The sequence below is a fragment of the Patella vulgata genome, chromosome 5, assembly GCF_932274485.2.
Source record: "Patella vulgata chromosome 5, xgPatVulg1.2, whole genome shotgun sequence".
In the NCBI taxonomy this organism is placed as follows: domain Eukaryota; kingdom Metazoa; phylum Mollusca; class Gastropoda; family Patellidae; genus Patella; species Patella vulgata.
This window is the reverse complement of record NC_065883.2, coordinates 12,074,925-12,099,409: the sequence shown is the minus strand read 5'-3', so window position 1 is coordinate 12,099,409 and position 24,485 is coordinate 12,074,925. Positions and strand designations below refer to the sequence as shown.

The 24,485-nt window shown below is 35.6% G+C and overlaps 2 protein-coding genes across 4 annotated transcripts in view; one reads left to right on the top strand and one right to left on the bottom strand.

The window, feature by feature from the left end:
* The window catches only part of LOC126822244 (dehydrogenase/reductase SDR family member 7), an 18,652-nt gene extending 10,246 nt beyond the window's left edge, over window positions 1–8,406 (bottom strand). The window contains exon 1 of the mRNA XM_050551022.2: window positions 8,285–8,406. Coding sequence (XP_050406979.2) covers window positions 8,285–8,287 — 3 coding nt within the window. The 5' untranslated portion in view covers window positions 8,288–8,406. The remainder of the gene's footprint in view (window positions 1–8,284) is intronic.
* Window positions 183–24,485, top strand: LOC126822217 (tectonin beta-propeller repeat-containing protein 2). 3 transcript variants are annotated; one of them, XM_050550969.2, is made up of 17 exons: window positions 183–250; window positions 3,072–3,406; window positions 4,332–4,466; window positions 5,054–5,185; window positions 5,874–6,043; window positions 7,374–7,801; window positions 9,408–10,007; window positions 13,484–14,594; window positions 15,747–15,962; window positions 16,451–16,586; window positions 17,645–17,843; window positions 18,771–18,860; window positions 19,563–19,784; window positions 20,401–20,591; window positions 21,437–21,527; window positions 21,978–22,127; window positions 22,785–24,485. In XM_050550969.2, exons 2-17 carry the CDS (start codon window positions 3,086–3,088, stop codon window positions 22,937–22,939), a joined length of 4,347 nt encoding a protein of 1,448 aa, XP_050406926.2. In that variant the 5' UTR covers window positions 183–250; window positions 3,072–3,085; the 3' UTR covers window positions 22,940–24,485. The 3 variants fall into 3 exon arrangements, with proteins under 3 accessions (XP_050406926.2, XP_050406925.2, XP_050406927.2); XM_050550968.2 differs by having other exon boundaries at window positions 193–280; XM_050550970.2 differs by lacking the exon at window positions 183–250 and having other exon boundaries at window positions 2,965–3,406; window positions 22,785–22,977; window positions 23,083–24,485.

The following is a 24,485-nucleotide window of genomic DNA, read 5'->3' as shown; positions in this document are numbered from 1 at the left end:
TTTGCAATTCTTCGTTTACAAAGACAAACAATCATTTTAGTGGCTCATTTCTGAAGTAGATTTAATCCCCCAATAAAATGAAACATGCCGTGAAAAACGCGAGGAAAATTTGCTTGACTACCCTACAGTTAGGAAATAGGTATTGCCTACAGTCCCAAAATGCACCAAATGTCAGTTGAGAAAGAAATGTCACGAGTTGTTGTGTAGACGACATGAACATATGAAGATATATCCAAAGATAAGCGATAAGGTTAAAAAACACATATGGACAGTTGTTAATGTATGATATATTTGATTTATTGTATATTCGGCACAGAAATGGCCATAATAATGAGAACTTTATATTGACTGAAATCTAGTCTCCCCATCCATGCAACGTCTGTCAGTTTCGACTGAACAGAACAGTGTCCGCAATCATTCATACGGTATCATCTATGATGTAGGCTACCGTACATAGTAGGCCTACATGCGGATGGTTACTTCCCATTCCCCAAAATTATAGACAGAAGTCTCTCAATCACCAATACCCCTTTCTTGACACCTCTCAATCATTTCCAGTTGTCTGAATATTGAAAATCCTGCAATTCCCAATGACTTGCTCAGGCCGTGCAGTACGTTGGCAGGTATTGTAATAAGAACCCAGAGAAAAACAGACCCTTTAGATCATAAGGTCTGTCATTATTGAGTCATGTAGTCTGGTTTCGATCCCAAGCTGGTATTGTATGTGACAAGGAGTAGAGTCGCTTCCCTAACCTCTAAGGTTTTTTCTGACTCTTAAGTCCCCCCCCCCCCCCAATTCATTCATGTACCAAACAAGGCGAATTATTGAAATACAATTGTTGTACTATATTTTAGTCCCAAAATGACCTAGTTTTTGTGGAGGTAATTTTAAAACCAAAATCGCTGGCTCTCTCTTTCCCTTGTCACATCTGGGATCTAAAGCACATCACCCCTTACTCTATAACAGACCTTTATACAGTCATATGTATCAACCTGGGTCCACAACTAGAGGTCTGCAAATACAGAGCGGTCCGTTAGGGAAAAAAGATTGTCTGAAAAAAATATGGCCTGAAGTAAAATTCATTAATATGAAACTGTTGGTATTTCGACGATGATTTGCAGTAGCTGATTTCAGAGTCACATTAAACAATTTATAGCTGTGTTACAAAGGCAATTACTGGAGAGAGAAGGTGAAATATCATGAATATCTAGATATGATGTTATTAAAATACACATGGTTTCATTCATATTTGTTTCATATTAAACATTAAACAATTTATAGCTGTGTTACAAAGGCAATTACTGGAGAGAGAAGGTGAAATATCATGAATATCTAGATATGATGTTATTAAAATACACATGGTTTCATTCATATTTGTTTCATATTTTGATTTTTGAGATTAAGATGGTCAATGTTATTAGGGTTTATGTGAAAAGCACTTGCTTATGCTAGATTCCCGCACGACGTCATGGCCGTCGTTTCATCTTCCAGGATGACAACGCAAGATGTCACAGGGCCAGGATCGTTAACTGTCGTGCGATGCGTCACGATAAGATTGTCCCTATTGAGTCCACCATGTCTGGTACATGCAGATATGTTTGGATATGTTTCGATACGATCAACATGATTGGTACTACTGACCTCAATATATGACAAGACCTGATAGGATCCCACGATTACTCCACAATTAAAACAACAATTTAAATTGTAGCACAAATCGTGATAGTGGGAACCGAGCATAACACTGATCCACTGATCTAGACAACTTCTGACCAAAACTACTGCCTTGAACACAGATAGTCAAATTTTTTGTCAAATGCCTTGTCATGATATTCGAGCAGAAATTGGTACGGTGACATGTCAGGAAATATGATGACTGACTCATAGCCTGAAAATCTACATGATCATGTTGAAAACTTAATCTCTTGAAGCTCTGTCATTTTAATGTCAAGTGGATAAAGCCCTTTTTTTCATCTAAATTGGCCATGTGATTTTTTACTTGAACCATATTCATTATCCCAGTTGGTGCAGAAAAGTAGGATATTAAACCCCATTTCATTTTTTCTTTTACCGGTACTTGAAAACTGCTACAGTGGTTAGTATTGACTGTACTTCTTAATTTTATATTATCAGTTTGGTGATTTTCACTGATAATTTTAATTTGATGTGTTTGACTTTTATGTTAAGATTATTATAATCAAGTTGAATTATGTGTAAAGTTTGAGACAAATTCAGCAATCCATATTTATTTTACAAATTTTGTCGTGTTTTATCAATGTATGGATATGGGATTCTTGAGTATAATAATTCTATGAAATTGAATTCATTTGTTTTTATACACCACAACTCTGCCTGCCGTTCACAATTTCTTGTGAACACTCGCCAACAGACAACTGGAAGTTGAAAAGGGGATAAAGTAAACCCTTTATTCTTCGTAATGAGAGATTATGTAAAAACTACAACCTTCAATTAGTAGAAATTGAAAAACATTTCTTATTGTATTGTCCATTTTATGATAATTTGAGACAACAATATCTGTCACCATACATCAAATCTCATATAACTAATTCAATTCAACTTAAAAATATTAATGAATAATGAAGAGTGTATAGAAAATGTTGAAAGTTTTGTATTAAATGCCTTTATGAAAAGAAGAATATAAATATAGCTTTGTTAATTGATATATAACATTAAATATTGACGATTAGATTAATATGTACCACTCATCTTGAAAATTAATGTTATTTTGTAAGATATGTAGATAGATATTGTTATGCATCACAATGTGAAATGTTTGTTGTAACTTCCATACTCATGCTTATACATGTAGTTGAGAATAAACTATTATTATTATATACTATCCAACCTATTAGGAGACAAGGAAGCTTATTTCTTTGTGTTAACCCTCACCTACAACCTACACTTACATGTACCATCCAATCTATTTAAAATATTATGAAACAAGGAAGCCTATTGCTTTGTTTTAAAATGATTTGATTTTGTCTTTTTAGAAATATACATGAAATTTGAAAGCTAAATTTGATTACAGTCTGTATAATTTTTATTTCAGATTGATTGACAAAAATGGATGAGAAAGTTGATCCAAACGTCCCACCCTTAACCACAGTTTCAAGAGCTGCAAGCAGTTCACCTAGCCCAGCAAACTTAACTAAAGATGTAACGAAGACTACAGCCAGGACAAATTCAATACCACAAGAATATGAACAGCTATGGGCCTTGATGTCTCAGATACCACGGAAGGCTCAGCGTGGTTTGTTGATGCAGTGTGAGCTTGTTTTGACATGCGTTGATGTGTCAGATCAGTATATTGTACTAGGTACGAATATAGGCCTAGTGTTTCTCTATAACAGAGATAAAACAACGATGGAAAGACTTAAAACTGAAGTAAGTCATTCAAAGTCTTATTTTACACTAATTCTGGGAAGCCAGATATCAAGCAACACAGTTGTGAAGAAAAAATTTAGGGGTTCGAAGGCATATTTTACACTAAACTTATTGAAATACTAACAATTTCTTGCCATGGTTTATTATGCGTAAAAAATCCTGCGATTACAAAGAATTTCTAAAAATGCCTGTTTATTTGTTGTATTTTTTAAGTCATCATATGTCCATGCTTGATTTATTTAATTATTTCAGTCATCTAATGTTGTCCATTATTGATTTATTTAATTATTCCATTCATCTAATGTTGTCCATGTTTGATTTATTTAATTATTTCAGTCATCTAATGTTGTCCATGCTTGATTTATTTAATTATTTCAGTCATCTAATGTTGTCCATGTTTGATTTATTTAATTATTCCATTCATCTAATGTTGTCCATGTTTGATTTATTTAATTATTTCAGTCATCTAATGATGTCCATGCTTGATTTATTTAATTATTTCAGTCATCTTATGTTGTCCATGTTTGATTTATTTAATTATTTCAGTCATCTAATGATGTCCATGCTTGATTTATTTAATTATTTCAGTCATCTAATGATGTCCATGCTTGATTTATTTAATTATTTCAGTCATCTAATTCTAATGATGTCCATGCTTGATTTCAATTCCCAGCTTGTACGTGACAAGGAGTAGGGTTGCCTGTCCAACCTCGTGGGTTTTCTCTGGGGACCCTGGTTTCTTCCCACCGCTAAAGACCCTGGTGCACAAACAAAATATTGAAATAAAATTGAAACATATGTTAGTCTCGAAATGACCTAGTTTATTTCGAGTGGACATGAAACTCTATTTCTTTCTCTCCATGCTTGATTAATTTGATTATTTCAGTCATTAATACATGCTTAATTATTGATTTGATTATTTCAGTCATCTAACGATGTTGTTATGTGCGTAAAGCTACATCATGGGTTAGATTATCAACTGGCTGTAGGAACAACAACTGGAACTGTCAGAATATTTTTACTACCTTCCAGTTCCATAGCTTTAGGACAGAATAAAACGGTATGACTTTTAGGCTTCTTTGGTTTGATATTTCAGGGGTCAAATTTTAATAGGATTTTTTGTCTATGCCAATTATTCTCAAACATTTTGTACTCATGGTTCCCTTGACAAATTTTGTAACTCTCACATTCTCCCCCCCACCCCCACCCCAAAACATTTGCATTGTCACATTTCCCATGGTTGGGGTATGTACTACCGCTTTTCACATGACTAGGTGGTTGTCAATCCTATTAATGTGTCTCTAAAGTCTGAATGCCAACAATTTTAACATGGTATTTCTGAAAATGATTATTGAGCAAAATCTTCAATGCACACATATTCTTAACTGGTGATTAAGGTCCTTGGGTCTCTTATTTACTAACTTAAAAATGTAATGTTCCAAGCCAAGTGCCACGTCAAACCTTTCAATTTTTATTATAATCCTAAATTTATTTGAATTATAATAATTCCAGCAACTTGATGTCGAGGACCTGCATATGTATTCTTAACTTATTGGTGATTAAGGTCCTTGGGTCTTACTTTGTCAAACCCTTCAACTTTTTTATTCTAATCTTAGATTTATTTTCTTCTTATTTAAATTGTAATAGTTACAGAAACTTGATGTCAAGGATCTGCACCGAACATATGTAACTAGCATAGAGTGGAGTACAAACGGTATGAAATTATTCTCAGGTGACAAAAATGGAAGAGTGGTTGTTACTGGTGTTGATTTCTATGAAGTAAGTAAAATAGGCTGGGATCTTTGTATTAGGCCATATCAAAAAACATATTCTGGCTCTTAGATAATCAAGATTTTCTGGCTTGGTTCCCCCTTGTCAGTGATGCAGGAAGGAGGGCTTGACGAGGGAAGCTGTCTAGTCGTTTGGATGGGACGAAAAACCGAGGTCCCGTGTACACATTGGCATGCATGTAAAAGATCCCTTGACAGTTGGAATTGATATAAGAGTAGGCAAAATTTCCCTCATAGCACACTGTATGGCGTATGCCCGTCTTCATTATCCCAGTTTGGAGCAGAACAGTAGGACGTTAAACCCCATTTCATTTCATTTCTCAGATAATCATGCGTCACTTCAAAAGGGCCACATGACCAGTTTTTATTGGTAAGGAACAGCATGTAGTTGTTCCAAAGGGTTGAAAAAAAACAAGGTGCAGTAAATGAACCCTTGGCAGTTACAATTTGATATATCTGAGTAGACCGTAGCTCCACTGTTTGCGCAAAATTTCCATCGTATTACATTGGCGTGCACGTAAAAAAACCTTTAACAATTGGAAATCAAAATAAAAATAGGCTGTAACTATCCAGGCAAAATTTCCCTTATAGCACACTGTGTAGCGTATGCCTGTTTTCATTATCCAAGTCGGTGCAGAACAGTAGGATGGTTAACCCCATTTCATTTCATTTATTAGGGTCAGTCTACTTCAAAAGTGTTACTGGATGAGGATGTAGCAGACGCTGAAATAATACAGATGTCATACGATCATAAAGCTTTACTAGTTACAACTAAATATAGAACAATTGTATGTAGAACAGATGAAGATTCCAGAGTTATTCAAATTGGACATCAAGAAAGAAAAGTGTAAGTACTAGTGTAGGGTATTGCCACTGCTGAAACGATACAATACGTATTGCGATTTAGGTGCCACGATAAGATTCGTATCACGATTCACAACCATCAGGATAAAAGAATAATTGATATTTTTAGTCCTGCCGATGTTGAAGAAATAAAACTTGTTTTATATAACAATATTGATGTGGATCAAATTAAGGACCAGAACAATTTAAGAGTGTTTATGTACCTGTGGATAATATGTGACGTGGATAATTAAGAGTGACAAGTTACTTACTGAAGCGACATAAAAAAAGAATCATACATCGATTCAGTGTCTTGCGATTTAATACAGGTATTGTGAGAAGGTGGATTGCGATACATCGATTCAACAATATATCGTGGCAGCACTAGTAAGTACCGTGTATAAGTAGTAGATAGCAACAGCTTTTCAGATTCTTATTCAAAATAAAAACGTGAAGATGGAGCCTGCGGTTTTTATTATCAATAACAAACATAGAAATAAGTTGCTATCTGACTTACACATTGACCCAAACTAAAAATTTTATCACCAGGTATTAGTGCACTTTATTGGCAGTGATTTATCACCCTTGCATCAATTTATTTGCAGCAATTCACTTACATTGATTTATCCTATAAATATTTGACAACCCCTGGGCAGTTGGAATTCACAATGAATTCAACCCAAAAATGGCCTAACGGTGCAGAAAAAAAAGACGTTAAACACGATTTCATTTCTGTGCAATAATATTATTTAATAATTCACAAATCTTGTAGAATTTCGACGTTTGCCGGACTTTTGTAATGCTTTATAATATATGATGAAAAATTTGCTTGAGTGTATGGCATTTGTCTGTTTCAGTTAGTGGGGGGTTGGATGGCCAAATGGTTAGCATGTGCGTGCTGTATCATAAGGTCTGTCATTGAGTCAACTGGCGTGGTTTCAATTCCCCGGTTGTACGTGACAAGGAGTAGGGTCGCCTGTCCAACCTCGTGGGTTTTCTTCGGTTGTCCAGTTTCCTCCCACTGCTAAAACCCCTATGCACAAGCAAATTATTGAAATATATTTAACCATAAGTTAGTCCCGAATTGACCTAGTTTGTGTAGAGTGGATGTTAAACCCCATTTCTCTCTCTCTCTCTCTGTGTCTCAGTTAGCACTGTTGGTGCACAAATGAAAAATGTTAAACTGGATTTCATTTCTGTGTAATAATTTTGTTAATCAACAAATGTAAAATTCCAATATTTGTCTAACTTTTTTAATGCTAGCTAGAAAATATGCTATATGTATTATATATGATATTGATAGAAAATATTGAATTTATTTTGTATTTCCGCAGTGGTGTTTTTGGAGCCTGTTTTATTCCTGAAATGTGTAAACCGAGTGATGCTAAATTATTCGCCACAAGACCAGGATGTCGTTTGTGGCGAGCCAGTATTAACGGCACGGTTGAAAACACTTTTATCTTTAAGGAGGTATTGTCTGACGCCATTCCTGTCATACCATTAATAAAACCAGAAACTGTTACGCCTCAAAAAGAGGAGCCGCAATTTGGCAAGTTATATATCTACAGAGAAGACGAACTAGTTACATGGCATGGTGGTAATTTATTTATTATTGAAGCCACCAATAGTCAGGTTTTGTGTGTTCAGAGTAGAATTGGGACCATAGTGGATTTAGCTATTAATAATGATGAAATCTTTGTCCTGAGAAAAAATACCGAAATAAATTTGGTGAGAATAGCCTTAAAACCAGAAGAAGTTAAACGTAAGTTTTACTTAAATATTAAAACCAAAATTGAAAGTAGAAATGCAAAGAGTTTTTTTATCCATCCATTCGTTAGATATAATATAGCACACCAAAGATTATTAGTCATCGACAACATCATTTTTTATAGAAAATCAGTCCAGCAAAACAGTTGCCTATTTCTCTTCACCCATGTGGTTTCGATTCTCCAGTTGTACGTGACAAGGAGTAGGGTCACCTGTCCAACCATGTGGGTTTCTCTTGGTCTTCCAGTTTCCTCCCACTGCTAAAGACCTCTACGCGTAAGAGAATTATTGAAATAACATTGAACCATATGTTAGTCCTGAAATGACCCAGTTTGTGGAGGAGTGGAGGTCAACCCCCCTCTCTCTCTCTCTCTCTCTCTCTCTGTCCACCCATATCATGCACATGACAAATAATCTTTGGTTTGCACAAGGTTTTTAGTGCTGTATACAAATCAAATATTGAAAAATAAATAATTACCATAGTCTCAAATTAGCTAGTTTTCATTGGTGATTGCCATTTCTAGAGATGGGATTGCAAATCGAGACCCTTACTGGTACAAATGTATTGTATTGTATTCCATGATCTTTATTTCCTAAATTCTAATAAACAAATTAATGATACAAAATTTAGATTTTAGAAATGTATATTAAGAAAAATACTTTATAATTAATGGAATAAAAAAGACAGCTGTTAGCCTTTGATAACTAAATGTTTAAATGTATTCATAGAATATTGATTTTCTCTATGTACATTGTATACTAAATACTACTATGTTAGTAGAAAATATAGGTCAACATTATTAATATTAGTCATTGACTTTGTTGTTTATGTTAAATAATACATGCACTGGCACTGAGATTATTTCAAGTCATGATCTAGAGAGAGAGAGAGAGAGAGGTTTAAACCTCCACTCGACACAGACTAGGTCATTTCCAGACTAACACATGGTTCAATTTTATTTCAATAATTTGTCTTGCGCGTAGGACCCGGAAAAAACCCACAAGGCTGGACAGGCAACCTACTCCCTTGTCACGTACAACCCGGGAATCGAAACCACGCCAGTTGACTCAATGACAGACCTTATGATACAGCGCTATAGACTTTGGCAATCACACTTGAAATATTTTGAGCTGTTGAATATTAAACTTAAACTCTTTCTTTGTTTTATTTTGTAAATATTAGAATTTGGAACTGAAATATTTGCCATTCATATTAGTATACATTTTATGATCCAATCTGTGACAGAAATTTAACAATTGACTTACAGTGAAACGTTTTAACCAGATTTCACATGTCGTTTTCAAGCACATTTCAGGTTACTGGTACTTTCAATTTTTGCTTGAAAATAACTTTTGAAATCTGGTTAAAACATTTGTGGTGTAATATACCAAGTTCTAGTATTGTATACTAATGTATATTTATACAAATATTTGACTTTTAATGTTAACCTAATTAAGCTAGTTTGAGAGCATTCTATGTGCTCTTTTGTATGTAAATACCAAAATGAAACTAATATTATACCATATTTTATCGTCCACCATCAACTGCAAGGATATCATTAAATTCACATTATAAAAGTTTTATATCAATTTTATCACAGATCAAGTGAAGATAGGAGTCCAACCAAAATTTGATTCGTCCCCAGTCGAGGAAAATAAAACTACGTCTAATTTAACCAGAATAAACGAAGAATTGAAAAATAAAGGACAATCGGCTAAGGGATTCTTCCAGAAAAATGTGATCGGAAAATTAAAAAACTTGGACTTCAAACCTGGAACTCGAAATATTTCTAATGAAACATCTGTGAAATCGTTAATAGACGGAAATGATTTTTACGTTACTCCAGATTCGTCTCCAGACTTACCTCCCGTCATTAAATTAAAAACACCGGAACTTACAGGTTTGGAAGTGTTCGAAGGCGTGTCTCCTAGTTCTAGTAATTCTCCATCTCCTGAAAAACAGGTCAATGGTAGCACTTTAAATCACCAAGCACCTGTTGCCACTACCGGTATTTATTATAATAAAGATGATTCACCCACATCAGTCTATACCAGTTCAACACATAGTGTAATATCTCAACAAATGATGTCAAGTACTACCAGCACAACAAGTTCTAATACGCAGAAAGATGGAGGAGCGTCAGGAGATATTGTCTTTAGTCAGAAAGTTAAAAGACCTAAAAGAAGGAAAAATAAAACAGGTCAGTAAAGATAAGATTTGATCAGTATTTTCTCAGGGTCGGCGGAAGCAATTCTTGATTGGGGGGGCTACCATCATAGGTCCTTATAGGCGTGGGTCCAGGGGCCCCAATAACCTGGAGAAAAGAGTACTTGCGGCCAAATTATTGGGGGGGCTTCCATCCTAGGTCCTTATAGGCGTGGGTCCAGGGGCCGCAATAACCTGGAGAAAAGAGTACTTGCGGCCAAATTATTGGGGGGGGCTAAAGCCCCCCCTAGCCCCCTAGCCCCCCCCCACTCCGCCGGGCCAGTTTCTGGGAATTTGTAAGTGGCAAACTCTTCTTCTACTGTTAGTGTTTAACGTCCACTTCCACCAATGGTGATATCAAGGACAATAGTCAGGTCGTGTGGCTGTTCCCTTTATATAGTTGAGGAACGGAGCACAGCAGAAGTCCCCCTACCCCCTTTGTTTACATCAGTATATTCTAGATTAGATTCTAGTGGTTGAGATGAATTGCTGGCAACAGTACATCTTTGCGAGGTCTTGATCAGTATTAAAATGAGTCTGTCTGTCTGTCTGTCCGTCACACTTTTAGGGACACAATAATTAACTCTCATTCTAATGCCATAATTTTCAATCTTGGAGTAGGTGTTTATTAGGTGAATACCTTGATGGAATTCGAAGCTGAACATTATCTGCTTAGGGTAAGCAGAGATAAGCAAGTTGATTGGTTGATTCTTTGGGATAACTTTAGTTCTAATTAAGTGACAGTGATGAAACTTAGTGTATAGTTTCATTGCATCAATACCTTGACTAAGTTTGATCTGGAGATGAATTTTTATAAGCTCCAGCTTGTTTTCAGATCCCACAATTATATAGTGTACTTTTATAATATGTAAATATTTATTGAATTGTGTCAGAAAAAAAAAATTGATAATGAGCATATTCTGCATAGGCTAAAAGATTACATTTATAGTAAAACCTTGAGGGATCATGGCCAGTATTTTCTGTGTGCACTGTCGGTGAAAGACTATAATTTAAATGCAAAATATATTTCTCCTGGTTAATTGTTATTACGAATGTTATTTTGCAAATTTGTCTTGGGGGTCATAACATGCTTCATTCTTTTCCTAGATTTGTTATTCAAATTAGGCCACACCAATATGCATAACATATGCTGCAAATGCACATCATTCACACACTGCAAATAAACAATATACACAATTTGTAAATAATCAACATAAAATACAACAAGCAAATACATAATACACACATCCAGCAAAATCACTATATACACAAACATCAAATAAACAATATACACAAACATCAAATAAACAATATACACAAACTTTGAAACTGCAAATACACAATACACGAACTGAAAATGAACAAGTGCCAAATAAACAATACAATATACCGTACCATACTGCATACCATGCTTCACTCTTTCCGTTATTCAAATTAGGCCACACCGATATACATATGCTGCAAATACACATCATTCACACACTGCAAATAAACGACATACACAAATTGCAAATAAACAACATAAAATACAACGAGCAAATACATAATACACAAACTGAAAATATACAATATACACAAACATTGAAACTGCAAATACACAATATACACAAACATTGAAACTGCAAATACGCAATATACACAAACATTGAAACCGCAAATACACAGTACACATGAACTGAAAATGAATAAGTGTGAAATAAACAATACAATATAACGTACCATACTGCATATATTATATTATATGTGTAATGAGAGAATATTATGTACAAAATACCTGAATATACATCATTAGATATAGCAGGACATATTTCTTTTTACTGCCTATTCATAAATATTGATTAACCACATTATGTTTATGCGAAGATAATTGTGAAGTTGATGATGTTCAGTTGAATAATATAACTGATAACAAACTGTTAGAACTTTGTTTTTATTGGCCCACATATATTGTCGTCGCCCCTGTCCGTCCGTCTGTGTCTGCATGTCTGTTCACATGTTGTTTGTGGATACTGTACAGGTCACAACTTTTATCCAATTTTAATAAAACTTAAAATAAGGTTTATATCCCAAAGATCTTGCTTCATGGATTATTGATCCCTGATTGTACGAAAAATCATGTTTTAGCTTGTGGAAACATTAGAGGGCACAATTTTCATCCAGTTTTGATGAAACTTTAAATGTGTATTTATAACTTAAAGATTTTGATTCCTTACAATATTGGCACATGTCAGAATGTAATGTAACTTCTAGATTATGGCCCCTGATTGTACAAAAAATCAGATTTTTAGCTTGTGGACCTTCTAGAGGGCACAATTTTTATTTGAATTTAAAAACCATTCAAATATTTCACTGTTAACCCATAATTATGATTTTGTTTGCATTGTGTGAAAATCGAACTAAGACTGTCAGACAAAATGGCCGCTCCCATTTACTCAAATAGTATAATAAGCATGTAATTGTAATTCCAAGGCTGTGGCCCCTCTAGTTATCCCATTTTGATGAAACTTAAAATATGTGGCTATATCCCAAAAGTCTTGATTGCTTTCGATATTGATGCATGTCAGATCATAACATCCTGGGCGACCTTTTGTTGCAAGGATTTTCGTACTATAGTCGAACCATCTGCATGCGAATGAAATTTAGTTCAACCAGTGGTCGGGACCAGCCGTACCGTGCGATTAAGCAGGGTCGGGACTCGGGATAGTTCAAAGATGGCTGACAAAACTGACACTTGAGAAGATTTTCTGAAAAATATAATAAAATTGTGGATTGCCGTTGCGTTATTTACACCTTGGTCGGTATTATAGGGCCCATGTTAACACCTGAAAGTTAGTGAATGGGCATTGTAGTATAGATGTTAAATTTGATTTTTTTTTCGTCTTTTTTTGATGAATTTGACAGATTAGGATCTTCTTATTCGAATATATATATAACCACACGATAAAAAACTGTACGTGTGAAATGATCTATGTTGGGTGACATAAATCCAATGAAAAATATTCTGATATTGACTAATCCTATTTGTAACCTATTTTAAGCTTGCTTTCACATCGCAGTATGAAAAATTAACCAGTTTTTAGAAATACATGAGTAAATAGGAGAAAATATAGCAGGTGGAACAACTGACATGGTTGCCACCATATTGAATAGTCAATGGCTAGGGCCATTTGCGATTGGGTGCTGGTTCAGACTGTAGTCGCGACCATAGTCTACATCCGAAGGTCGCCCTGGATTATGACCCCTGATTGTACGAAAAATCAATTTTCTTTACCTTGTTCTCTGTCCATTTCTTGCAAAATGTGGGCGTATCTTGCATTGCAACTGATTATTTATAATCTTTTTTAGGAACTATTAAAGCAAGAACGTCTGACTCTTTATCGAAATCTGAATGTATCTTTAAAATCAGATCCAAGATTGTTACAAGTATGCAGTCTTTTGATTAGCTGTTGTAAAACATATTTCTCTTTTCAGACAAATCAAAAGATAAAGAAACTGATGATATAGATGATGATGATACGATTTCAGTACCAGTGACAGTATCACCAGTAAAAACCGCCAAACAATTAAATAAACTAGAGGAGTATGAAAATAAATCGGTTATTCCCGCTGGTGAATTCGCTGATGATCAAGTTGGGAATTTAGATGCATTAAGTAGAGCCGATGATATTTTAAAGCGATCACTTGCTGTTTTGAGTGTGCCAGAACCTGCTTCTCCACCTCCAACTATTGCGCAGGACTCTCCAGAGAAAGGTAAGGACAAAGATCCTGCATCTCTTGATTACCGACAAGCCTTGAAATTAAAGTCATGGGACAAGACAAAAATGGGAGAAGATGAGAGCAATAAGATTGAAATAAGAGAAGTGAAAAAGGATGTTGAAAAACCTGAAAATGGAGATAAAGATTCCAACGTAAAGACATCTTTGCAATCTTCCGATCATAAAACTAAGCACTCAGAAAAAGATTCCTCAACTAAAAGTGTAAATAAGTCACCCAAGGAGAAATCACTTCCTAATTCCCTAACAGATAAAGATTTCCCTCGAAACTTACCTCGCGAAGACAGTTGTGAACTCTTTTCTGAGCCTTCAGCGGACGACTTTTATTCCATTTACGCTAATAAACAGTCTGATTCCAGTAGTAGTTCACTAACAAGCCCTGTTAGTGGTTTGCGTCTTAAATCTCCAGAAACAGAGGCCTATCTTTCTCGACCATCTCCATCAAAGCCATCTCCTCAGAGGCTCGAATCTGTTGACGGCAAAATAAACATAACAGCAAATGTTTTTGAGGAGATTACTACAGGAGCAAATACGTACAGTCTGTCACTATCTGAGACTCACGTCTGGTTCACAGACAAAAGTGAAAATATTTATTATAGTTCGTTATCGGGACCTAAAGTAATATGGCGTAAAGCTGCTGGCTCCGGCACTCAGATTGCTGTGTCACAGAATGGGCATATTGTCTGGAGATTACATAGAAATGTAGCATATGCTGGAACTAAGATAACCAGTAAAAGACCTGAGGGTTTAAAATGGGTGGATTCAGTCAAGGAGGTGGCGTATATTGCTGTGGATGATTCCTCTGCATGGTAGGTTGTTTATATATTTACAGAGCTTATGTTGTCCATATTTCACAAAATATTATCAGCCCAAGAACGCAAGTCTACTTAGATTAAAAGAGCCTTGCTTTACGACAAAATAAAGTATTGAATTGGGTTATTTCAATTACTGATTGGACAATTCCAACCTCATGGGTTTTCTCTGGGTCCTCCGGTTTCCTCCCACTGCTAAAGAACCATACGCGTAAGTGAATTATTGAAATAAAATTGAACCATATGTTAGTCCCGAAATTACCAAGTTTGTGTCAAGTGGAAGTTAAACTCCATTTCTCTCCCTCTCTCTCTCTGATTGGACAAACTCTATATGATTGACAGAATAATTAGGTTGTTGTGATGTGTTATTTCGATTACTGATTGGACAAACTCTGTATGATTGACAGAATAATTGGGTTGTTGTCATGTGTTATTTTGATTACTGATTAGACAAACTTTGTTTGATTGACAGAATAATTGCCTGTCCCACCTTGTGTGTTTTTTTGTGTCCTCTGGTTTCCTCCCACTGATAAAGATCCCTACGCGCAAACGCTTTATTGGAATGAAATTGAACTTTTTTTTAGTCCAGAAATGACCTAGTTACTCTCTCTCTCTCTCTCTCTCTCTCCCTCTCTCTCTCTCTCTCTCTCTCTGTTATCCTGTTGGGGCATTGTTAAAAAAGCTAAATCACTAATATTTGGGACCTAGAAATTGACACAAATGGGTCGCAACGCACATAATGTAATATGAATGTATATAAACTGATTTATATTCAATCTTTTCCGTTTTTACTCTAATTTCAAATCAGTTAAGTTCAGCAAAATACGGCAGAAGTGTCAAGCGAACGGCTATCTCTAGCGTCTGTTTATTCCATTCTACGCCAATAGTATTTATTGCGCATGCTCTCCAGATAAGAATATGGCATCCCCATTTGACATGACTTGTGGAATATGTCTAGCCTCGTTCTTCGAGTACCAATGGTAAAATGTTTATTTTGTCTTAAATATTGGATATCAGAAGCCCATCTTTTCAAGATACGATAACAACACCAAATTGACAAATAATTTGTGTTTTCGATGTCGAAGACTTTGGGTGATACTGAGTTAGAGACTTAGCTACTTTAACCCAATTTCTTTAATTGTTCTGTAGGTATATTAAAACTGATGGTAAAGTAATGATGCAGAAAGGTTTATCTAAAGATCGGCCATGTTTTAAATCTCAGCCTGCTCTGTGTTCTTATGAATTAAAACAAATATCATGCTGTAATGGAGTTGTGTGGGCTATAACTACTGATATGAAACTCTTGTATCGAAAGGGAATAACGAAGGCTTGTGAAGTTGGAGAATCATGGGAAACCATCAATAGGTAACTATTTAAATATTTCTTTTATTTCTGCAGCCCCTGTCATTGTTGATGAGCAAAATGACTATCCTAGTTCACATAGTTATCATATTTCATCCTACAGATTACTACAATTAATCACAGACATCATCAGGCACAAATGCAGGCCTCGCTAGCCTGGCAGTCGGGTGTTCGATCCCTGCATTGGCCGAGAAAGTTCATCGAGATTTTCCGGCGCGGGTCCCCCTTGTCAGTGATGCAGGACGGAGACGGAGGGCCTCGCAAGGACAGCTGTCTAGTCATTCAGATGATATGAAAAACTGAGGTCCCGTGTATACCTTGAAGTGCATGTAAAAGATCCCTTGGCTGTCGGAATTTAATATAAGAATAGGCCGTAGTCCCGCTGCCCGGGCAAAATTTCCCTCATAGCACACTGTATGGCGTATGCCCGTCTTCAATAGCCCAGTCGGAGCAGAACAGTAGGATGTTAAACCCATTTCATTTCATTTTAGTGGTACAGAATCTTTATTTTTCGGCCATGTTTATCTGGAACATACAAATGGCTGGGCTATTGATGTATTGGGTAGAATATGGTGTTTAACAGACGTATCGATGGAAAAACCAACAGGAAGTGGAAAATGGTGGCAGGTAAAAATAATTTTCCTAATATACACATTACTATACTTTTTGAACAATATGATAATTCAAATCTCTGAATATGTGCTGGTTTTAGTGCAAGGAGCTGTAATTGATATTAAAAGGTAATGATGGGCAACCACTGTAGGGTTTGATCAATTTAAGTCTGGGCCCTTATTCACGAAAACTTAAACTAAGATACAATTGAAATTTTAAGAAATACTGCAATTCGATTGGCTGACCAATATGTAAATTGGATATATGCAAATTGATTTTACTGGTCAGGCAATCGAATTGCAGTATTTCTTAAAATTTCGATTGTATCTTAGTTTAAGTTTTCGTGAATAAGGGCCCTGGTTAAAATAGGTTTGATGATCCAACAAATGGTGGGCGTATCCCAATGCTTCCTTCCCCCAAATAAGTAACTAAATGGCTTAGGTATTTATTAATTACGAAATCATTCGAAATTACCTTATCCATTAAATCAACACCAAAACAAAATGGATTGTCTAAGTTTCTGGCTCACTGTAGACGTTGGCATGCATACCGAATAACACTAATTAGCAGTTGAATTGATTCAATGGCATTTAGTAAATGAGCTGGAATATACTGGTCACAATTCTATGGAATACAAATACTATTCGACTAGGCCTTTATCATCGCTTGATAATGACTAGAGAAGCCTAGGCAAGACGTCGCTACTATCAAGCTTGATAATGACTAGAGAAGCCTAGGCAAGACGTCGCTACTATCAAGCTTGATAATGACTAGAGAAGCCTAGGCAAGACGTCGCTAACTAATAAGCAGTAATTGTATTCCATAGAATTGTGACCTGTATATTAGCACCCGTCTTCATTACTCCAGTCAGAGTAGAAGAATAGGATGCTAAACCCCATTTTATTTTATTTCATAAATTAGCAGTTGAAATTTGACAGAATTGGACTGAAATGGTGATTTCTGTGCCAAATTATCCCTCATGGTACACTGCATGGTATATGCCCATCTTCATTAGTCCGGTTGGTGCCGAAAATTAGGAAGTTAAATCCCATTTCATTTCATTTGTGTTTCAGATTCCACTGAGTGAATATTTTGTAGAGGATTCCACAGCTTTAGACCAGCTGAAATCACTAGCTAGTAAATTTGATCCCCAGAAATTAACATATTTGATCAGTTCAAATAGAGGTGGTCTGATAGCAGCTAGTAAAACAAGTATATGGGTCTGTCCAGAATATAAAAATATATTACATGTCTGTCGAGGAAGTATATTAGGTACGTCACCGCCTCTGTGATTTATAATCTTGGTTATCCTGTTACCACCACTTATAATTGAAGCAATCTGATTAAAACACAGATCCCATTTCATTTCGATTTTTTTTTTATAGTTCAAAATTTCGTTTTTACTTGTCTTTACTACACTAGGATCGGGAAGAGTTGTTATATTACCCGTGTTCTGGATGATGTGAGGGATTAGCCAATGAAGCGGTCTGTTACAAGTTTTTGGTGTGAGGTGTATGGAACTGTGTGTATCCCACTAGAAACATCAACGCTGATTGGTTAATCAAATGTCTGACGTCATAGGGTCAAAAGCCGTTTGTATGACCTCTGATGCGACCTTCCACTACAACCGGTCAGATGTAGTAGAGGCCATCGAAAGTATAAAAAAACAAAACGAAATATAGATCTGTATTTTAACCAGATTGTAATAAATGGGAAAGAAATGAAACAAACTTCTGTCCAAAGAAAATTTGATAAAAATGTATTGAAGCTAAGCTAAATTTCTTCCAAATTAATGATCTGTATCACCTAGGGTTCCCTAACCTTCTTACTCTACCAACATATCAATTGTGCTGTTGGTCAAGAAGCCCAGTTCCCAAGATCTCAAGGGGGACATCTGAGCTGGGTGATATGATGTCTAGTCCTTTCGATGGTACAGAAAACTGAGGTCTACCCATATACAGTAGCATAGAAATAGAAGATTAATTAACAGTTGGAATGCAATAGAAAGTTAGGTTGGCTGCCTCAGTCTACACTAGGCTCTGTTTTCTTCCCAATACTGAAGAGTCCTGCATGCGAGCAAATAAAGGAAATACAAGTCAGTTGATCCTGGTGATGTATTCTTTCCCACTTATTCATTAGATTGTTGGTGATTTTTATCTTTTTATAAGTGATAATTAAGATGTATTTTATGATATTTAGGTTTTCGCTGGGATGATTGTCCACCTGTTGGTATTGCTGCATCTACAGCATGGAAACTAGTTTGTGCTGATCTATGTGATTTAGACTGGGGTAAGTAAAATATATATATATATATATATATACATATACATCAATGTCACTCAGTAGATCCACATGTACAGGGGTGAATCAGGCCTTTTCAAGAAGAGGGAACTGAGATGTATGGAATAAGGCAATCTGATTAAAACACAGATCCTATTTCGTTTCATTTTTTTATAATTCGTTCTACTTGTCTTTACTACACTAGGATCTGAAAGAGTTGTTATGTAGCGCCACTGTTTAGGCAAAATTTCCCCTCATAGCCCGGGGGGTTGGATGGCCGAATGGTTAGCACGTGCGTGCTGTATCACACAGCCTGTCATTGAGTCAACTGGCGTGGTTTCGAATCCCCGGTTGTACGTGACAAGAAGTAGGGTCGCCTGTCCAACCTCATGGGTTTTCTCCGGGTCCTCCGGTTTCCTCCCACTGCTAAAGACCCCTATGCGCAAACGAATTATTGAAATAAAATTGAACCATATGTTAGTCCCAAAATGACCTAGTTTGTGTCGAGTGGACGTTAAACCCCATTTCTCTCTCTCTCTCTCCCCTCATAGCACACTGTATGGTGTATGCCCATCTTCATTACAGCCCAGTAGGAGCAGAATTAACGTTAAACTCCATTTCATTTCATTTCATTGCTTAAACTTGTGTTTTAATAGCTAACATTAGTTATCATTAAATTGCACATTTAATTAAATTTTGTTTATTATATAGGTTTAGTGTGGGCCCAGCAACCAAATGGTGATATTTATACATTTCCTGCTGATACAAGAACTCCTTCAACTGTTCCATCATCACCAGTATTTACATGTTTATCCGCCTGTAGGCTGGCCGTATGGGGACTAACAGACGATGGAAAGGTTTATGCTAGATCTGGAATGGGACCGTATTGTCCACAAGGTTCCAAATGGTCCCAGCTAGATTTATCTCAGCTTGGTAAAGAATTTTAAGATGATATTAATATGTTACTTCATGAATAAGGCCATATATATACATTATGCAAGATCTAAATCTTCCTATTGCAGGTCTTTCTTTAGGCCTGAAATGTTATATAAATTATGAATTAGACATTTATTAATATGACAAGACCACAATTAACTCTCGATGCCATCGGATATCTCCGATATTAAGTAGATTACAACGGTTCAGCCATATTTTGATATATTTTAGAAATGGAGAAGCGAAGCTAAGCTTTGAACAACCAGTACAGTGGTTGCAATTAATGCACACATCTTGTCAAACCTTCGAAGGCTAATATTTTCGCTCGCAATAGAGTAATTTGAATGAAATTTTCAATATATTCGTTTTGCATTATCTATTTTTGAACTGTTATATCTAAATCTTTAATAGAATGAATTGTAATGTCTCATCAACATAATACTTTGGGCATTTTGAGACAAACATATTTTTCTTTTTTGCTATGGTTACATGTGCAATGTGAGGAAGGATAATTTTGCCTACTCTTCAGTTTCTTTTTTGTTGATGCCAATGGCTACGTATACACAGTTAGCATATTTAAAAGGTTGAGAGCTTGTTCTACTTTCGGTTTCAGGGGATGCCCATTTAGTGCATTTGTGTTGTAACATGCAGTATATATGGGCCGTAGATTCAGCTGGTATGGTGTATCAGAGAATAGGCTGTAAATCACCAGCTGATCTCGAACTCAGTCCTGTCTGGTTACCGTTGGATTCATTCTCAGGAATAGCCTTCAATCATATAGCTGTCGGATCTCAATACTGGATGGTAAGACTTATATTATTGAATAATCTATCCATTCTCACTAAGCAATGCCCCCTATACTGTTCGTTACACAGAAACTCCCAAGGACACAAAAAACATTTCAAAGACTTTAGTTTTGAGCTGGAATTACTTTTGTTTTGACTTCCACATCAGGAGTAAGACCAGTAATTACTTCCCTATTGTTGTTACAAAATTTAAGATTGGCGGAATGTTAGAAAACAAATGTTATAGACCCAGAGAGAATTACTAGTTGAAGTCCATCTTTCTGTGTAGCTACCTTTTAACTGGATAATTTATTAAGATCCATGACCATATTTTAGATGGTTTGGTCCATGTCTTTGGTTTTGACACTTATTCAAAGTGTGATGTAGTTTCTCGGTTTTTTTTGTGTAGACTCAAGCAGATGGCTTCACTTGAGTCTGAATTTTAAAAGGTCTTGTCAAGTCTGAGACACCAGGTTTACAAACTACATGAAAAGCTAACTACAAACATGATAATTATGCCATGCGGTATTGCTGCAGTTGTGTTTGCATTTGTCATTATTAAACTTGGTTTACTTGGAATTTGGAATCCGAACAAATGCAGATTAATTGATGTAATTAACATAGTTTGTAAGCCTTTTATATCGCCTGATCAGTGATGATTTCAGTTTAATAAACTGTTGAAATTTTGGTGAAATATTGTTGAAATTTGTATTGATAAACAATCCAGTGTGACTTATGCCACATTCTGTATCACAATATTATCTCCCTTCACTATTTTCATGGATAGCGCTGTCAGCTTTTCGGCATCTGTTTCATTGCAGGGCATTACTGACATACCAGTTTGATATTTAATAAATTTTGTAGGTATGGGCAGTTGATAGTAGAAAATTAGCCTATGTTAGAATAGGCATAACAGAAAAATTACCTATAGGTAAAGAATGGAAAAATGTACCAGGTGAGTTTTTCATTTTGTTTGTAAATCTTGTAATTACGGATATTTATATCTCAATATTTTATCTGACAGGTCTCTAATTGGGATGGACACTGTTTGCTCTTTCCTTTATTCATTGCGGAATTGACCTTTGTAAATAGCTATAATTGGGGAATATTTCTTCGTTTAAACCACAGATTTATTTATTAACATTGGACACATTTTAAGGATGTTTTTCTTGAGATATTTTGTGTAGAGCCTATGACCATTGTATTTTCAAGTGCTTTTCTCTAGGGTAGGGTATTTTTCAGGCTATTTTGCATTATTAAGGCCTATTTTCTTGAGATATGTTATGTAAAGGGTCATTCTATTTTCCTATTCTCTAGGGAAAGAGAAATACCTTTTAATACACGGACATATTCTCTCAACATATTTAAGGCCTAGTTTCTACAGATATTTTATACATTTTCGTAGGTATACAGGTTACTAAGTTATCTATCAGTGAAACTGGAGTATGGGCATTAAATCCTCAAGGAGAAGTCTTCTATAGATATGGTATTACAGATAAAAATGTCCAGGGTGATTACTGGAAGAAAATACCTGGTCTTAGTACCTGTATTTCAGGTACCCTCTTCTTTTTATCATATCTTGGTATCATTCTACAAAAAATATCTGCATGTTGTTTACATTATAGAGTTGAAGAATCCTATTGAATTTGAGCTATTACATTGATCAATTCACCATGATCAGATCTGCTTTATAACTAGTAGAGTTATAGCCCTTATTCACATTTTGTATGCCCTTATGGTAGTGATCGAGAAAAATTCCATGAAAATGTAAAACATTCTAATTGCAAAGTTCAGGGTTATCTCCCTGTTACGTTCAGATTTAATAACAGGTGACCTTTAAATCAGGATAAAACTAGAATATTTCAGGAATCGAAACCTGGGGCCTGTTTCACGAAATTTTAACTAAGATAAAATCCAAATTTTAGTAATTTGATTGGATAATATTAGATTGATTTTAGTGCTTAGCCAATCAAAATTGAAGTATCGACTAAAATTTGGATTTTATCTTTGGTTAAGATTTCGAGAAACAGGGCCCTGTCCAGTTGACTCAATCACAGACCTTATGATACAACGTGCATTGGCTAGTACCATTTGGCCATCCAACCCCCCCAATGACTGGAGAGAGTTTGAGGAATGCAGTTGGTAACGGTAATATGTGTTCATAATGTTACATCACTGTAAGTTCTCTTGTTTATATTTTTGTTTGTTTCAGTATCATCCAGTGATGAACTATGGAGTGTTAGTACGCAAGGACAACTCATGCATCTAAAGTTTAAATATTTACAGCGTCGAGAAATGGTTGAAGAAGTTGGTACGTTGCGATCGTTGAGTATAGGTAGTGATGAGGGCGAGTGGGAACTAGTATAAATAGACATGGATATAGATATGACAGTTTTAGATGGCAGGTGCAATTAAAGATGGCATCATTGAACTAGCAACTTATACTTTGAATTTGGTGCCAGACATGTATAAATAGACATGGATATAGATATGACAGTTTTAGATGGCAGGTGCAATTAAAGATGGCATCATTGAACTAGCAACTTATACTTTGAATTTGGTGCCAGACATGTATAAATAAAATCATAAACCGAGAAATAAAGATAAATCTGTGCCAGACATAAGGACAATCACCAGATGAAATTGTGCTGGACAAAGTCTGATATTTTGAAATTTGTGTTGCAAATGTATTTATAAAAACACTGGAAAAATAAAGATAAATCTATAACAGACATGTGACAGGCATCAGATAAAATTGTTCCTGACAATATCTGAGCCAGGTGCTTTCTTTCAGGCTTAGGCAACACAAATAAAATAAGTTGTTTCTCGGGCACCGCCCGCACGAAAAATTAGTTGCGAGTGCGGCCTATTTATTAGTCTTGATGAAAAATAAAAAATATGTAACGCCCGCCCGAACATCGATAAGCAAGTCATAAAAAGAATATGCCACATGTATCTACATGCCCCATACGTGAATATCCATTCAAATGTATTAAACTGATTCAGATGTAAACGCTCATTTACGGGTCATTTTTATAGATATCGAAAGAACCTCCATTTTTGTATCACATGATTTTAATTACCTCCCCTTGTGAACTAGAATTTGATTCGTGTTAAACACCGAAAGTCATTGACAACAATGCATTGTATTTCAATCATTCGATCTTAATCGGCTCATTATTGCCGGCTTCAGTCGATCCATGTTTGAAAAAATCCTACTTATAAAACAATGAATCGTAGAACAGGTTAATTATTATAACTTGTGGCTACGAATACGATACGATGTTAGTCACTATACCTTAGTCAGAATCTGGGTCATTAGCACATTTAACGGTAGTTTTGATAATCCGGAAAATAATAATTGGATTACACATTTGATGGTTTTACTGACCAGTTGTTAGTTAAATTTAAATAGTCATTCGATATAAACCCCACATAGAACACCGAATATCCTGAGAAACACACCGAATATCCTGAGAAACAGTCATTTCCCGAATCCCGATGACACGTGACATGCATTGGTTGGAATTAGGTCAATCATTATAAACCAGCGATACTAGATTTAGATCTAAGTGTCGTTTACCGTGATGATTATTTTTGATACACATGCTGACAGAGGCTTACCCTTTAAAATATTGTCGTTATTATGGACGGCTATTAATAGTCGTACGGAATTTTATTTTAAACCAATTTCAATTATGGTTGTCACCATTACCATTAGTAAGCTACATTACGTGAATTAAATATGGAAAATTATTTTCCTTACAGTCAGTGTTCAGTGTTTGAGTAGACTTGATTTTTGGGTTTATGTTCTAAGTATGTATAATATATAACTGAAAGCAAAACTGTAGACAAGTAATGACTTTCTCATTAAAAAAAAAAAAAATACAAGGCCGCCCTCCCGCCCCAACAA

Bases quoted from the DNA above. Each gene is read 5' to 3' on its own strand.
- LOC126822217 (XM_050550969.2), top strand. From the start codon at position 3,086: ATGGATGAGAAAGTTGATCCAAACGTCCCACCCTTAACCACAGTTTCA. The intron at 5,186-5,873 runs GTAAGTAAAATA...TTCATTTATTAG, and splicing joins CTGGTGTTGATTTCTATGAA to GGTCAGTCTACTTCAAAAGT. The intron at 17,844-18,770 runs GTACGTCACCGC...TATGATATTTAG, and splicing joins CTGTCGAGGAAGTATATTAG to GTTTTCGCTGGGATGATTGT.